General features: G+C 39.8%; 1 protein-coding gene across 2 annotated transcripts in view; it reads left to right on the top strand.

Moving 5' to 3' along the window:
- Nucleotides 1-17,722, top strand: part of DOCK1 (dedicator of cytokinesis 1) — a 545,238-nt gene that overhangs the window by 288,483 nt on the left and 239,033 nt on the right. For both annotated transcript variants that reach the window (XM_019555687.1, XM_019555686.1), the window contains exon 29: nucleotides 14,572-14,666. In XM_019555687.1, the coding sequence (XP_019411232.1) occupies nucleotides 14,572-14,666 (95 nt within the window). The remainder of the gene's footprint in view (nucleotides 1-14,571; nucleotides 14,667-17,722) is intronic.

Here is a 17,722-nt window from a genome sequence, read left to right as displayed (position 1 = left end):
TTTTTTTTTTTTTTAAACTACCCTTTATTTGTGGATCTATTTTCAAGATGTATACAAGACATTTTAAACTTATAGATTAAGTATATAAATTACAAATTACCAATAATGATTTAAAATCATATTTTTCTTTAATAGTTGGAATTCAGGCTAGGATACAACTTAATTAGAGCATAATAGGAGGGAGTTCTATAGCTAAGGAGATAAGTCTCTAATGACCTAGAACTATGATTGCCATATGGCAAGTGCATGTTGCAAGTAGCAACCAAACTTGTTGGCTGGGATCCATCAATTAGCAAATGACCTGAAGTCTGATCATCTGTGTTATATTACAGATTCTGTTACCTAGGGACTCTAGGTTTCTGTGTCAGAGCATTTCAAACAGTTTTCTGATATGCTCTAATCTTGAGCACAGCCTCTATTTACTGGAGAGTTTTAGATACAAAAAAGAAAGAGAAATAGGTTTCTTTATTTGTGTAATTTCAGTGTTGTATAATTTAAAATGCTTGCCTGTGGTTTTATTGTAGCCAGGTGGGAACAAGGGTAGTGCTTTTTTGGTATAACAATGAATTCATCTTTTTTGCAATAGAAGTAATTTTGATGTATTATAATTATTCAGGTTTTCTTTTTCTTTTCTTTTTTCTTGTTTTGAAAAAATAGAAAAGGAAAAAACATAAAGAGCTACTATATGTTATTCACTAATTACTTGCCCATTTTACTTAGGATAATAGTAAGGATTAATTTATGACCTATCCATATGCATGGGAAAGATCTACAAAGCAATTTGTGATTAGTCACATGATTTTTGATGTTGTTCCATATAGAGAGCATGGGAAGAGTTGAGAAATGTTGATGACAGGAATGTCCAAAGCTGCCTGTATTTTTCAAAGGCTTAGTTGGCTAATTCTTAGTTGTGGGGAGAAGCCTTACTCCATTCAGGATTAACAGCTCTGAACCCTTTACTGCAGCTAGTTTCTTTCAAAAACAGAGCCAATACCAAATGTTATGTCTTGCAGAAAGAAAAAGAATGAAATGGTTGCCCTTGTTTAGTTTGTACTTACTGTTGGCTAATTGTGGGAACAGTTACTATGTGTGTTGTTTTGCATTAATTCCCACATCCTTATTTAAGCCAAGATTTACTAATAGCACAAGCAACACTTTTCAGTCTCGGGACACCCTAGTTTGGGTGTTGGGAAGGTATATTATTAATTATAATAGATCATTTTCTTTCTTTAATGATAGATCCTGATCTTCAAATGAAAGACGGTCATACCATGTTCTAGATAATAATATTTAGGTCAATGAAGGTAACAGAGGTAGTTTTAGTACAAAACTATCTAGCTCGCACCAGACTGAAGCTGGATTGTTCCAGTCCATAGCTTGAAACGGTTTCTGGCCCTTCTTCCAGCATATAAAAATTGCTTAAACTAAATAGAGATCCAGTTTTAAGATGATTAAAAAAACTTGATATTTTTAAAGAATGTGTACCAATCTGTTTCTTCTTCCACTGGATTTTGCATGGTTAAATTGAAAAGCATTTTCTCTTATAATATGTCAATTAAACATACTCTACAGATATACTTATGGATAAAATAAGACTTTGATTATTCTGATGCAATATTAAATGCTTATTCAAAATGGAAAGAAATAATTTCCCCAATGGTCCTTCTTCTCTCAGTGGGAAATCAATTTAGTGAACTAGGTTGATCTCCTTTTGAAAAAAGAGGTCATTTATGGTTTTTGAAATGTTAAATAATCAAACTATAGTCAGGAGTTTGAAGAATTTGTGATCTATATACTATGCTGCCTTATCACATAATAACAGTCCCCTTCTTTTTCAATTTCTGCTGTGTCTTGACCTCATATTATGCCGATTGAATGTGGTCTTGGATTTAATAGCAGAAATTCTTCTGTAGTCTAGTCTAAAACTCTTATCTTAGATCAGCTCTGTATTATGGGCTTGCATTATAATAGACCATTTTTTCACTTTTACAGCTTCTTTGAATTGCTTATAAACTAGTAGATGTTCTAGTACAAATCTTGCTGTCATCAGTTTTGAGACATACTTTTTGTCTTGAATTAAAATGTTGCCTCTTTTGAATTACTTTAACATTGCTCTTGATTTGTAAAAGATAATTTATGCTAATGACAGTAATATATATGGTAATCTGGTAACAAATGTCTAATATGTTAACAGTAAATAATTATATGTTAAATTAACATTAAAACATAAATTATACGATTGGATGTGTAATGATAATGGATTGTAATTCCCCTGCCAAAAGGGAAACTAGTAAAATAATTGTTTAGTAACTGTAGTGAATAAACTGGTTCGTTTTTTAATATGAACAATACCTAATAGAGTTATCAGCACAAAATTACAGCATACAAATCAATAACAAAAATGCTCCTTTTCCTTTTTTTACACATCTAATCGTGCTTTATTTAAACTGTGTCGCTTTCTCTTCAGTGGAAAGCATTTATGTTGTATTTTAGTGAGAGGGGGAAAAATTTTTCATTAAAATGGTACTTGTTTGGCTGTGTTCTGGATGGACACTTGAGTACACCTTGACATCTAGCTTTGAGAGTCCATTCTTTTTTTATATTTTAGTTTATTTTTAAGATGCATTATTCAGTAATTAATATTGAAATCAGGTTTCAGATTTAATACCAGTAGAATTACCTGCCAGTGCCAACAGCTTTTATTGCTTGGTTGTGTTCCTAATATGTAAGACTCCTTGTTTTGTCTTCTTCCTGTGGTTAACATAACATAAGCCTATGTCCCTGAGTGTGGACTTGCCTGAAGGCTCTTAACCCTTAACTTTAGGGGTAAAGGGAGGGCAATGTGATCATTTTATAGGGGTCCTTTGACTCACATTTGTAATTTTGGAGATGATAAAAGATTAAAAGGTGCCTTAATCACAGTATATACATTTTTACATATGAACATAATTTCTGGTAGCACAAGGCTCTAATCTATGTACAAAGGCATAAAAAGTCCTCCAATTAGAAATTAAAGCTAGATGAATTCATATACACTGTACCCTTCCTTGTTTAAAAAAAAATACACTGTTTGAAGTGAAGATAATTCATAGGTGAAATAGTTTAACTCAAGCTCTGGTTTCTTCTCCATCCTAAAAAGCTTTTTTACATTAAGATTGGATACATCTCTAAAAAAAATATGCTATAGCTGAACCGGAAGTTAGGGGCTTGAGGCAGAGATGCTAAACAAAATGTTATGGCCTGTATTAAGCACAAGGTCAGATTTAAATGTTCACAATGGTCCCTTCTGGCCTCAAAATCTTTTCAAACCTAGGGCAGGAGAGTCCCTTCTTGTACTTGTCTAAAGGATCTGAACTCTGCTCAGATGAAGCTTTTTCTTCTAAAAGAGGGGAAGATCTTTCTCATTTACCAACATACCTTTTCCTGAGGGAGAATCATATAAGAGATCATTTCTGATGTTAACACCTTTGACGACTTCCTTGTACATGATACCTTTAATTCAAGGTTGAAACCTTATACTGTTTTGGATGGTAGCAAAGTTTATGCCAAGGTGGACTGTATGGGAGTGCTACTGCATATTTCTCCCAAAGTTCTTTGTGCCCTCTGTAGATAGAAGCATTCAGCCAGTACTTGAAAGGGAGCTGGTTTTAATAGCACATCCCCCAGCTGCTCTGATCATATGAAACATGTATATTCAGATCTGGAGATTTCTTTGCAGACTGTGAACCATGTGGAAAACTGAGCTCCATATAAATGTTCCAAATTCCATTTCTACTCCCATTCCCTTCCATCTTCCTTTCTGCAAGCATCTATCTTCCCAGCTTTAGTGTGAGGAACTGGGGGAGGAAAGGAGGGTGTATTAGCTCCACACAGTCTTTTTGGTAACCTTAGCTCTGATTGTTGGTTGTTTTATCCCAGAATGGGGGTTTTGTGATTTTAGGGCATATATAGACATTCAGAAGTGCGTAGATGTTCAAACTTTTCCTCCCAGAGAAAAAATAACCACTCTGGGAGGAAAAATAACCCAGGAGCAATTGGGGTTAAATTGCTCCCAAGAGTATTTCTTCTGGGAGACTAAACATCTATACATACAGTTTCCCTTCATGCCCTAGCCAACCCCTGTGCAGCAAGCTGAGCTGGGTTGGAGCAGCCCCGGACTGGCAGGCTGACCCCCTTGGGCCCTCTGCCAGCTGGGGCTTCTCTGACCCAGCTCAACATGCTGCAGTCCTGCATGCATGTTCAAACAGCATACCTGAGAGCAATAAACTCCAGCCCAACATGTTCTGGAGTTTATTGCTCTTCATGAATGCACAAATGCTCCTAGTAAGTATCAAAGTTTCACCCAAGGCTAAATGGCCTATTAGGTTAGTCTTAACTCTTTAAGACGTAACATTTTTCTGTAGGCAGCAGCACACAAGGAAGGGATGTGGATAACATTGGGTCCAGTCACCTTTGTTAAAAAGCCATTTAGCTGGTTCATTTCGTCCTGCATATTTACATATATTTTCTATGATTTTTATGATGCAGGTTTGGGGTTTGTGTTTTTTGGGGTTTTTTTTGACTATTTGAGAATATTCCCTTATGCTGGTATGGTTTGCTTTGCACTGAAAAAGTATTTGATCATCACAGACAGAAAGGATGAGGATGTTCAAGAGGATTCTTCTGGTGACATGATATGTTTGAAGAATTAGACCCCATTGAACTATACAAAGGAGTACACTAAAATTCTTTTATTTCTTAAATGAGGCTGTCTAACTGATGGCCTGCAGACCACAGACAGTCCACAAAGGTTTAATGTGCGGCCTTCAGACTCTTACCCAGCCACTGCTTCCCCCATCACTCCAGCTGCTATTGTCTCCAGGCCCTCTTCCTACACTGACTGCCACTTCCTGCCTTTACCCGAGGGGTTGGGGCAGTGCAGCACTGTGAGGAACTGAAGGCAAGTCTGGGGCTGCGCTGGAGGGGTTGGGGTGGGGATCATGTCTGTACGATGAAGTGACTAGGGGGCAAGTAGGGGGGCCATTGTGGTGGGGGAAGCACCCGGTGCAGCAATAGATGGAGGAAAGCATCAGTGCATGCCAGTGCACCTGGTGCAGCTCACACAGCATATGGCTTTCAGTAGTGTTGCCCCTGGGGCCTTAGAAGCTGGACAGCCCTGTCTTAAATTATTAAATATTTGTAAAAAATCTATAATTCTTCAGAATGGTCTTTTCAATCTGTGAATAGTTGTATTTCATCACAGTGCAGTTCAGTCTTTCACTTTGAAATAACCTTTACCTTTTAGGTGAGATCTTCATGTCATTTGTTAGTATCTTCCATCACTAATTTTCGGTCTCCTATATGCAAATTATTTCAATCAGTCCGAATTTTAGAAGGGTTATTGTGGAATCTGGAATTTGTTTTCCTTGTTTCAGAATGTCCTAAACCTTTGTCATAGTAAATACACTAACAGCAAGAAAACTAAGTTGTGTTTCACTGGAAGCAAATCAGTCATCTTCTTGCATTTGCCAAATGCATTTTTTGCGTTCTGTAGCTTTGAGGCTCACCACAGTGCTGGGGAAGGCAGATTCTTTTAGGCTTTTCCATACATTTGGTTTGTTATACGCTCTACGCAAAGACACTTTCATGAGACAGAACCATTGAGGTTAGAGAACAATTTGCTGGATAATTAGAGATTTTTAATAGTTTCATATTAGGTATTGCATTTTTTTAATAATTTTTACTGCATGGATGAGTAAATTAGTACTTCGGCAGCTCTCCTCTGTTTTAACCAAAGATAGTGAAGGTCATTTGCCTTACTTTGGCATGCGCATGTGTGTGTGTGTTTGTATGTACACAAAGGCAGGAGCACATGCTCATTTTACATAGCTTTGGAAAAAGTAGCTGTCAGTGTTTAGATTTTAAGTGAGGTAGGATATCTTTTTAAAGGCAAACAAAAATTATGTGTTTGCTACTTTTTTGCTATTGGAGTTGAAATTTTAATAACACATTTTCACTTTACTCATGAGATTTTAGTGATTTAAACTTCCAATAGAAAACCCAGCACCTTGGCTATATTGTTTTGAAAAGGTCAAGCAGAGAAAGGCAAGCCAAACCAAAGGATTCACTGCCTTGACAAAGGGAAGTTGTACATGTTTTTTGGAAAAGGTGCATCACCTGGCACATGCTGCTGCCCTTCTGTGATGCTTTATGGAAACAATAAACCTTTTTTATTACATATTAAACCTGTAAAGAACACAGTCCCCTTATGAGGGGTTCCAGTGATATATTACAGCTACAGATTGCATTGTTGTAAAGTTCTTTGCACATCATTTAAAAATGCTTTGTCTGTTGTTCACATTGTGCTTTTTTCTAATGTGTATACATATTGTATTTAAATGCATCAAGCAAACCTATTATAATACAAGGGTGTGCATTTACAGTTCACAGTTCATCTCCATCTTTCCTTTCCACCTCTTCATTATCTTGCTAATTTATAACAAGGTTTCAAAAGAGATGCTGCTGTTGCTTTCAGAGCCATGCTGTGCTCAGCTGTTTGGAGGTGGTATGTATATAGCCATTTGTTCTTTGTACCCTTGCCACAGCCAAACAGCTGACTGTAGTGTGCCCAGCAGCAGATCTTCTTAAAGCCAACTACAGGTCAGCTAAAAGAGGACAGATGGAAGAAGCAAGGTTGGAGAAGCGGGGAGAAGAGAGGGAAGTTCAAGTAGAAGGGGAAAGGGAGAAGGATGCAGTGCAACTTCTCATTGAACTGCTTAGTTGGGGTTTACAAAGCAGGCCCTATTCAATTCAGATTTGGATTCCGCCCAAATCAGGGACAGTGATTTGATTAGTTGATTTGGATCGCTGTCCTTGATTCAATTAGGCTGAATCCGAATCTGAAGATTCAGTGCTGATTCAGACATAGACACAGCTTTAAATGCTTTTTCTAAGTACCTTGAATACCAGCGCAGCTTGTGAGTGCTTTGATGCATGGAGTGTCCCACAGGAGTGTGGAGTGCCCTCCATGTGCTCGGCGGTGAACCCAGAAGTGGTCTACTGGGGTGTGCGTGCCCCCCCCCCCGGCTCAGTGATTGGCCATAGGGAAACCCTGGGTGCCCCCCGAACCCAGGAGGCACCAGTCACCGAGCCGGGGTGGGTGGCATGGAGAGGCCCCCCAGCGTGTTTCCTGGTGGACCTGGAAGTGGACTTAGAAGTGCTTCTGGTCCACTTCTGGGTCTGCTGCCAAGTGCTCTGGGGAGCCCCCTGTGCTTCTGTGGGACATTCTATTAGCCCAAGTATTGCAGCATTCACAAGCGGCCTGCTACCTAGAGGTATGTAGAAAAACATTTAAAGCTGTGGCTTATGTCCGAATTGCCAAATCTTTCCGAAGCTCTGCAAATTGATTCGGAGTGTTCCTATTCAATTCGGAGAGGTTAAAGGGTCAATTCAGATTTGGAGATTTGGCCACCAAATCGGGCCGAATCTCCACCGAATCGAATTGGGAACTGAAGCTTCACACAGTCCTACTGCTTAGCTTATTATTTACATACCTGATAATCCATTTTATAGGTCACTGGTATAAAATGTTATTCAAAATGAACTTTGTATGAATTATAATAGCCTTCTACAGTATTTTAGACTATTAATATTTCTTTGGAGGGTACAACTATTTTCCTTGGAATCCACTAGTTTGAGAAGATTGTACCAGCTGCTTCTTAAATAATCAAAGCAATCAGCTGAATCCTGTGTGATTTTTTTTTTTTAGATGAGTATTTCAGTTAATAGTCGCTGACTTGCATGGTAATTAAAAAATCCCCTAGCTACATGGCTCATGATCTGCGTCACCAAGGTCTTTAAGGGCCTCCCTCAGGCCTGTTGCATGCACTGACCTTCATTGCTGGTGAATTCCTCTTCCTTGAAACCCAGCATCAGCTTCTGATCAGATTCATTCTGCCTCCCAAGTCCACTTTGGATGCAAACCTACTACCCCATGTCTCTTTTTCTCTGTTTGGGGAGCCTACTTAAAGAATCTGGGGAGGCAACAGCTGCTAGCTGTTTTCCATCATTTGGAGGCATATTGGGTTTCGTAAGGATGCATCAGGAACTAATGTATTTTTTCTGTAAAGAAAATCAGGTGGGGCTTTGTTTCTCAAAGAAAGTATAGGGACTGATTTGTGTACCATAACTTGATTTTTTTTTTTCCCCTTTAGCCTATTTAAATCTTATTGTCTGGAGAATTCAACATCGCATCTACAGTTCCATTCCAGGCAGTGTAATTATCTGTTAGGTTCATTTAAAATACTTCACTTGAAACCCAGGACTACTGGGAGTGAGAGATGTCTCTTATAGCTGCTTTTTGGATAACCATTGTTATCTGAGGGTGAAGCTCACAGCATAATTCAGTGCAGTTTAGGGTTACCTGATCTAGCTCAAGCATCACGAATAGTGTAGACACACAGTGGAATGGAGCTCAGTGCAAGGTAACTTGCCTTGCTGGGAAGCTTTAAATGAGCAAATGCAAAAAGCTCTACAGGGGTGTAGGTTGCAGTAGTGTTGGCCTAAGGACATAGAATGCACACCAGAAATCTATTACTCTATAAATCTATTAATCTCTGCTTGTTACTTTGAAACCTTCCCTAAAACTTCAAGATTTTATTTTTTCTAGTCATGCAGGGAAGGGGAAAACATTGCTTTTTTTTAAAGGTCTAAGCACATCTGTTTTCTCTTCAAGCTTCTCGTCCTTATAAGTTGGCAGGTGTGGAGCCCACGTGCCATCTGCTTGCTAGAACAGAGCCCTGGGGAAGCTTGGGGTGTCAGTATATAGCATTAGGAGCTGCTGATTCATTTTGTCATACAGGATGCTGGAGAAGGTAGTTGTCTGTCATCTAAAATCCTCCTTTCATTGATTTCCCATGCATCTTGTGTTTTGTAGGTGGTTTCAAATTATTTTATTACGTCTGGGGATTTACTGGAGAACTTTTTGAAAATCACAGGGGTGAGAACAGTAGTCTGAGATACACAGGTCATAGTGTTTAGGGATGTGAGCTGTAGAAAGAGAGTTCCTTTTGTGTTACCACTCACCCGAACTATGAGACAGAGAGTCCCTTTCTCCTTAGCGAAATGAAAGGTCAGTTGTTGAGAAGAACCATCTGTCTGGGAGTGTTTCCTGTTGCCTCCTCCTTGTCATAAACATGAAGCTCATTGGTGCCATCTTGAGGGCTGCAGAACTTCCTATGCCCAGTGGCATATTAATTAGGTATCTTAGGTGAAGTAAGGTCAGGGTTTGCATAACTTGCTGCTTTACTTTGCTTCATTATCCTTTGGTTACAGTTGGAACAGTTTTGCACTGGTTCAGAGAACTGGGGAAGGTGTCTTTCCTTAAGTCTCAGAAGAAACTCTATGAACTATTATTTTAAAAATCTGGATTGTTGCTCAGAATACAAGCTGAACCGGTACAAAATCATCTCCTTGGGAAGTATAAACTGCCAGGAGAGCATTAATTTAAGTACTGTATATACAGAAGGGTTGTATTTCAAAATCTTCATTCAAGAAGTGGTATAGTCTGATGCCTGTGAAAGTAGGGCTATTAACGTGTAAATGTCAGTAGATAAAAAAAGTATGGCTGATTCAATCAATTAGTACAAATCATACATTACACCACCTTCATGGTCAGTAGAGTATGCAAGTAGGTCAGCAAAGTGCGTGAAAATTCATCTGCCACTGCATGCAGCTTGATCAGTTAAGTGTGTAAAAACTGAACAGCCGAAGCATGCAGCACAGCTAATAAAGTATGAAATGGAATCTGCTTTAAAAAATCAGGAAAGCATGCATCTGCCTTCATAAAATGTTCACAAAGATAAACTCTATGGACCCAAATCTACTTTCATTCATATGGGTACAACTCCCATTGAAATCTCAATTATAAGGCTATGAAGTAAGGTCAGGAAAGAAATCAACCACCTCATGCAGTAGGAAAAAACTGCACTTAAATGAAAGAAATATTACATGATGCTTAATCAGCAAAATATGCAACATGGTCATTAAAAGTGTGTAGCTCTTTGACAAAGACTATATGAAAAATTAGCAGTTTGCAGTTTGATCACTAAAGTGCAAATACATTTTACTGAGCTACAGAGGTACGTGCCTGGAATGCATTTTGCCTTATGCAACAGTAGCATCTCATTAGCCACTAGCAGTTCCAAATTTTAACTCAATTCTTTTAGTGTCAAAATGTCGTCTTTCGCGGATGCATTCAAGGGGGATGATTTTGGGGAAGGATTACATGGTAATTATTTCATTATTCTAGTGGCTGTTCTGTAAAACATATTTTCTGTGGATGCTGATAGGCCTCTTTAGCTGTACTTAAAAATGATTCAGCCACTACACTTAAATATGATTCAGCAGATTGAATAAAAAAACCAAAACCAAAAACTATCCCCCTTTGATAGCTGCAGAATGCTGCATTAGGCATCTTAAGCCAATCATCCGTTTCTCCAGCTCCTACCTCAGTGTATACTAAATGTGCATGCTTAGGGACTCTTCTTGGATAAGATCTTTCTTGGCTAGCTAATAGCTGTACTCTGACAAAATCCAGAGAGATATTGTGTATCCACAAAATATGCATTTCTTCAACTATTCTGTAAGGTAATAACCCTTCCCTGGGGTATATGGAAGTCCCTGACTCATGCCAATAATGAACTTATCAGTCAGGGTAAATATTTACTAGGACAGTGAATCAGAAAGATGAACCTTAACCATGGTACAAAATCTTGTAAGCCTTCAGATAAAAGGCTGGATGGGGGACAATGTCTTGGATAAAGAGACAGATGCATAGCATTTCCCCCCTTTTTTGTAGAAATTTAACATTTTGAACTTCGTGTTCTGTATATGGTCCCTGTAAACCCCAGCTCAGGAAAAATGTCCTAGTACTGTCCTGGGATAGCTAAGACAACTATGTGAGAAATAAGAAGTGCAATAGGGCTGGGTGGGAACGCACTGACTTGGAAGAAGAGCTTTCCCATATTCTGCGGTTTTGTTACATCAATATGAAAAATATGGTGTTACAGTACCCCAAATTAAACTTTCCATAATAAATTTACATTAAGCTTTGCATTATAAATTGCAAAACAATTCTGCTGTCTAATTAAAGTAACAAACTGCCTTATTCGATCAAGAGGCAAGGGTTTTGGTAGGTAAATGGAGGTTTTGAAGTAAATGCATTCTTCTTCAGGTGTCTACTGCATTGAATGCCAAAACTTACCTAAGTCTATCCCAACCACGTACATGGGTCAAAAAAAAAAAAAAGCTCACCTTACTTTTCACATATTTCTGAGACTCATAGATTCATAGATGCTAAGGTTGGAAGGGACCTCAACAGATCATCTAGTCTGACTCCCTGCCTAGGCAGGAAAGAGTGCTGGGGTCAGATGACCCCAGGCAGATGCATATCCAGTCTTCTCTTAAAGATCCCCAGGGTAGGAGACAGCACTACCTCCCTTGGAAGCCCATTCCAAATTTTGGCCACCCTTACCGTAAAGTTTTTCCTGATATCTAGCCTAAATCTGCTTTCTGTCAGTTTGTAACCATTGTTCCTTGGGGTTCCTTGTTACCCCAAGAGGTGCCCTGGTGAACAGAGCATCCCTTGCTGCTTCCCCCTAATAAATTTGTAAGTGGCACAAGATCACCTCTCAGCTTTCGCTTGTGGAGGCTGAAGAGGTCCAGGTTCCTCAGTCTCTCCTCATAGGGCTTGTCCTGTAAGCCCCTAACCATACGAGTGGCCCTCCTCTGGACCTTCTTGAGTCTATCAACATTCTTCTTGAAATATGGTGCCCAAAACTGGGCGCAGTACTCCAAACACTGTCTGACCAATGCCGCAAAGAGGGGAAGTATCACCTCCTTGGATCTATTTGTTATGCATCTGCTAATGCATGATCAAGTGCAGTTAGCTTTGCTGATGATCATGTTCATCTTGGAGTCCACTATGACTCTGAGATCCCTTTCCACTTCTGTGCTGCTGAGAGGGTCACTTCCCAGCCAGTAAGATATGTTTGCACCATAGGTGCTGGACTCTGCCCTTGTCCTTGTTGTACTGCATCCTGTTGTGTACTGCCCACTTTTCTAACCTGTCCAGGTCTGCCTGCACTCGTTCCCTGCCCTCCAGAGTGTGCACTTCACCCCACAATTTAATATCATCTGCAAACTTAGACGGAGTACACTTCACACCCACATCCAAGTCACTGATGAAGATATTGAAGAGTACAGGTCTAAGGAGCAAACCCTGCAGGACCCCAGTACTCACATCTTTCCAGGTTGATACCGACCTGTCTACTACCACTATCTGGGTATGACCGCTAAGCCAATTTGCCACCCACTGGTATGTGTAAACATCTATATCACAGCCTCTTAATTTATTTATGAGACTGGGATGAGATACCATATTGAAGGCCTTGCTAAAATCCAAGAAAATGACATCCACCTGTACTCCTGTCTAAGCATTTTGTGACCGTGTCATAAAACAAAACCAGATTGGTCAGGCATGATCTACTTGTTACGAATCCATGCTGGTTGTCCTGCTGCATTATTTTTCTGGCTAGACTCCCACAGATATGATCCTTCATAATCTTTTCAAAGACCTTTCCAAGGATGGAGGTGAGACTGTCTGGCGTATAATTACTTGGATCCCCCTTCCTCCCCTTCTTGAAAATAGGAACCACATTGGCCCTTTTCCAGTCCTCAGGTACCTGACCCAAGCACCATGAGCACTCAAACAGCCATGCCAGTGGTTCTGCTATGACACCGGCCAATTCCTTCAGCACCCTTGGATGCAGCTCATCCTGGCCTGCTGACTTGAACACATCCAGTCCATGCAAATGACTCTGCACCAAGTCAGTGTCAACAGTTGGTAGGCTGCTGTCCCTCTGATGCCCATCTAAGAACCCATTAGGAGACTCATCTTGAGCTCTGTTCAGGAACACTGAGGCAAAAAACTCATTGAATAGCTCAGCCTTGTCCCCCCTCTGTGTCACTAATTGCTCCTCCGTGTTCAGTAGGGGTCCTATGCTTCCCTGCGCTTTCATTTTAATCCTTACATACGTAAAAAAAAAAGACCTTTTGTTGTCTTTAATTTGTGTTGCCGGCCTCGGCTCTGTTGTTGTTTTGCCCTTTCTAATGGCCTCCCTGCAAGTGCGGGCCAAGTAGGTATGTTTCTCCTTGGTAGCTTCCCCCTGCTTCCACTGCTTTTATGGCTTCTTTTTTGCCCTTAGGCTCCCCTGGATTTTCCTGTTTAGCCAAGGAAGTTTTTTGGCTCCTTTCCCTCTTTTCCCTCGTACTGGAATGGTCTCCCTCTGTGCCCAAAAGATCACTTCTTTTAGGAATGACCTCCTGGACTCCCATCTCGTCAATACTCTTCTATTGTGGTGCATTATTGACTAGAATTTGAAGCACGCTGAAGTTAGCCCTCCTAAAATCCAGCACTTCCACCCTACTAGTTATCTTATCCAACCTATGCCATATGGTGAATTTAATTGATTGGTGGTCGCTGTCCCCAAAGCGACTACGAATCTGCAGCTCCCCTAATGCTCCCCGTAATGACACCATAATGTTTACAACATTGTTCCTTATTCGATCAACCTTATTTTGTGCTCGATCAGCTCTTAACTTGCAGGAACAATTTAGGCTTACCTTAGGAAGTTAATGGTGGCCAGAAAGGAACCATTGTGATAATCTAGTCCAGGAGTCAGCAACATTTTTGGTCAGAGTGCCAAAAACACTTGCAAACTTGACTTGTAAGATGTTGGTTTGCCAAGGGCAGATGGTGGGGGAGCCATGAGTGGCAGTGCAGCCCTGGCCCCTTCCTGCCATCTACCCTGAGGTGTGCATGTGAAGGAAAATGTGGTGGGGGTTACTTACCCCTGATCTAGTCTGACCTATTGTTTAACACAGGTCATAAGTTTTCCTTAAAATAATTCCCCAACTAGAGAATATCTTTTGGATGAACATCCAATCCTGATTTGAATGTTTCCAGTGCTTAAGAATCCAGCTTCTGAAACCACTGAATGTTTTCCAGTGTAAACTGGATCCTGAGTCAGTTAAGGTAGTAACCTTTTCCCCTCTTTAGTCATACAAATAGTTTGTTTAATTAATAGTTGTATTAAAAAGGAAAGATGTCGTCATTGCTACATTTATATTTTTCTTTGACTAGTTTGATATGCTGTTTGTGTTAAGAAATCCAGTTAATCCAGGGTATGCCTTATTTAATGAAAACTGAAATCTCTCTAGAAATGTTATACAGTACTTGATAGAATTATAATTTGTTCTTTTTCACTGAATAACATATTTGGTTGATTACAATACATTACTATTTAGGAAATAGATATTCTTGTTGTAGGTCTTTTCTAAAATAGCATAATATTATAATTTCCCTTGTATTCATATGTAGTACACTTTAACAGTAGTTTATGTTTTTAATTTGACAAAGCAAGAGATACCTTTCTGAATCTAGTCATTAATCAAGTGAGTTTTCATCAGCACTTGGTATCATTTTTGATCTAAAAGAGTTGCCTTTTTCAAATGTTTTCCTTCTTATTTTAGGATTTTCTGATGGAAACATTTATCATGTTCAAGAATCTCATTGGGAAGAATGTCTATCCTTTCGACTGGGTTATAATGAACATGATGCAGAATAAGTAAGTACAGAGAAAAAGCGCTGAACCTTACTGAGATGACTATTTCATGTTTGATCTGAAACAACAGTGTTGCTTAGAAACAGTCACACACACAATGCAACAGCCAGATTTTTTTTTCCTGTGATGCAAATAATTATTTGAAAAATTGGCTCTAGAGATTGCAGTAGACCTGTTATTGAAAAAGAGGCAATAAAACATTGCTCATGGAGTCCAGCACAAATTAAGGGAGGGTACCATTTTTTTAAAAAGCCTACACAAGACCAACAGTTTTGGAATAGATTGGTAGGGGGAAGAAATTAAATGATTGAATTATCACTATCATCTATCATTTGATAATAATGATGATAATTCAGAATTTTCACTACTGTTCCTATTGAGGTAGATAGGTTTATATGCTATGCATCTCAGAAATCAATGTCTGTTGTGTGCTTGTTTGAGATTGTGCTGTAACTGGATTTCTGATGATGTTAACAGAAGGTAGATAATACGTTTCCCTACATTCTAATTGAAAGGGCATGTATTTTAAAAGCTGACCCTCTCAGCTTGGTAATGAAATGACAGGCTGTGAATCTTTCGAATCATGTTTTCTGCTTGATCATTACAGTACTCAGTTTAAGTATTTAATTATTATTTAACAGTATTCAGTGTAATATTTTACATTAGTGACATTTACTAAATGTCTCCCACACATTTATGTGTTCTGTGATGCAAGTGCAAGGAAAAAACCAGCTTATTTCCTAGTTGCCTGGAGAAATCTCTTCTGTGCTTACTGTTAGCTACCATGGCTATAAAGTTGTCAGTTTATCTTATAAAGCCTGTCTTAGGGTTTCAGACTTCTGCCATAAAAATCCACTGTAACTTGAGTCTTGGCATATTAAATCTGCTCTCAAGAATGAATTTTATGGTTAATAAATTTGATTAAAACGGATTCATCCATCCTTGGATTATGTTTATTGGTTATGGATATAATACTTTTGTGCTGATGTAACCAAAAACTCCACTACTTTAAATAAGGACCCTTTTCTGTGTTAAATAATGAGGAGGAGGTAAAGTTCGTTTGATTTTTTTGTTTGTTTGTTTGTTTGTTTTGTTTTGTTTTTTGGTGTGTTTTTAAATGTATCCCTGGCTGATAATCTCCAGTTACTTTCAGGACTGTGCTGTAGATGTTTAAGGCCCTTGACAGACATTAAATTAGATGTGCATTGGGAACTGATGCAGGATGCTAACAATTGCACTTCCTGCCATGGCACACATACATAGTAGCAGGCACAGTTGTGGGGACTGAGCATCAGATTCCATTGTGCCAGTGGAGGGGGAGCCCAGAATCATGATCCCAGGATCCCTCTGCACTGACAAGTAGTGTTTGGCTCCCTGCACTCTGCTGGGAGGGAGCTCTGATCAACTTATGGGGCTCCCATCTGGAAAAGTGCATGGTGTGTTCGCACGGCTGGGAACCCCAATCACCTGACAGGTTTCCCCACTGGGGAAGCACATGGTGCACTCCCGCATCTGGGAACTCCAGTCTGCTGACTTATTCCTTCATTCATCATCATTCTAAGACAGCACAAGACAGGACTGCACTGGGTTCTTTTTGATGCCCGTCAATTCCATTTTCAATTGGTGCAGATGTTACTGGCTGTGAATTGTATTTCCCCGAGTTATAATGAAGATGGTTGTGTTGCCTTCCCAAATGGCAGAATTTAGTATCTTATGAACGTTGAGTTGGATGGAGCTTTAGTTTTGATTTTGCTTTTGGTCTGTAAACTATCATGGCAGAAAAATAGTAGCAAAATAGCAACCCTAGGGGGATTTTTGTTTGTTTGTTTCTTGTGGTTAGAGGTGTCAAATGCATAGTTCCTGGTTCAGAAAATTAGCAGTATTTTGAATCTGCCATCCTGGATGATGGCTTTTGTCATTAAAATACAAGCCTAAGTAACAGCTAGACTGATGTCTAAACTGAATTTACACTGTAGATATAGGAGAGTGCCATGGGCTTCAGGCAAGTGGTATATTTTTTTCCAGATGTACTAGTCTGCAAAAGTGTTGTTTACATGCTTTGAGGACTTGACTCCCCAAGAAACTTGTTCACCTCTGTTTTTAAGTTAAACTCCTTTCCTTAAAATTAACCAGAATGCCAGTATTTAAACTGAATTCCATTATCTTTATGTAGGATTCTGAAATGGATTGAGCTCTTTTGATTTGTCCTCTTACAGTGAGGTGGGGCCTCCAACAATAAGCAACTATATTTTTAAAAGTATTTTCCCTATCTAACCTTTTCGTTTTGTAAGACAGTTAAACATTTTAAGGGTATAGACAGACAACAGCGATCTCATTTTCAAAGGACACCATTATACTTGCCCTCCTGCTAGCTAACACCAACCCAGACATAGTGGGGCTCACTGAAATGTGGTAGGACCCAACGCATGACTTGGTGGTGAACATCAAGAGTTATAGGCTGTACAGAAGAGATAGGACAGGGAGGAAAGGGGGGGGGTATGGTGCTCTATGTCAAGGAGCAATACATATCCTCAGTGAGTAGCACTGGGTCAGAGGAGGGGCAAACCAAAGTGCTCTGGGTTAGAATACAAGGAGGTCGGGGAGAAAGGGACTTAACGGTGGGGGTCTACTATAGACCACCCAACCAAGGGGAAGAGCTAGACCAGGAATTCTTAAGTCAGCTCATGGAGGCAGTTAGGTCAAAGGATGTTGTCATCACAGGCAAGCTAAACTTTCCAAACATCTGCTGGGAGGAGCAGTCAGCCAGATCTTACTGCTCATGTAGGTTCCTAGCTGAGGGACAGGACCTCCATCTAACCCAGGAGGTGCACAGCCCCACCAGGGGAGACACCTTGTTGGATCTGGTCTTGGCAATGGGCGATAACTTGGTGAGGGGGCTGCAGGTGCTCGACCACCTGAGCGACGGCGATCTTCTCCTGCTGGAATTCACCTTCCAGCGCAAGGTGACCAAGGTCTGTAGCAAGGGAGCAGCTCTGGATTTCAGAAGGGTGGATTTCAGTGAGGTAAGGAGATTAGTGGGGGAGACACTGAGGTCCTGG

Source organism: Crocodylus porosus, unplaced genomic scaffold, assembly GCF_001723895.1.
Source record: "Crocodylus porosus isolate Cpor-Errol unplaced genomic scaffold, CroPor_comp1, whole genome shotgun sequence".
In the NCBI taxonomy this organism is placed as follows: Eukaryota; Metazoa; Chordata; order Crocodylia; family Crocodylidae; genus Crocodylus; species Crocodylus porosus.
This window is presented reverse-complemented; position numbering and strand designations above follow the sequence as displayed.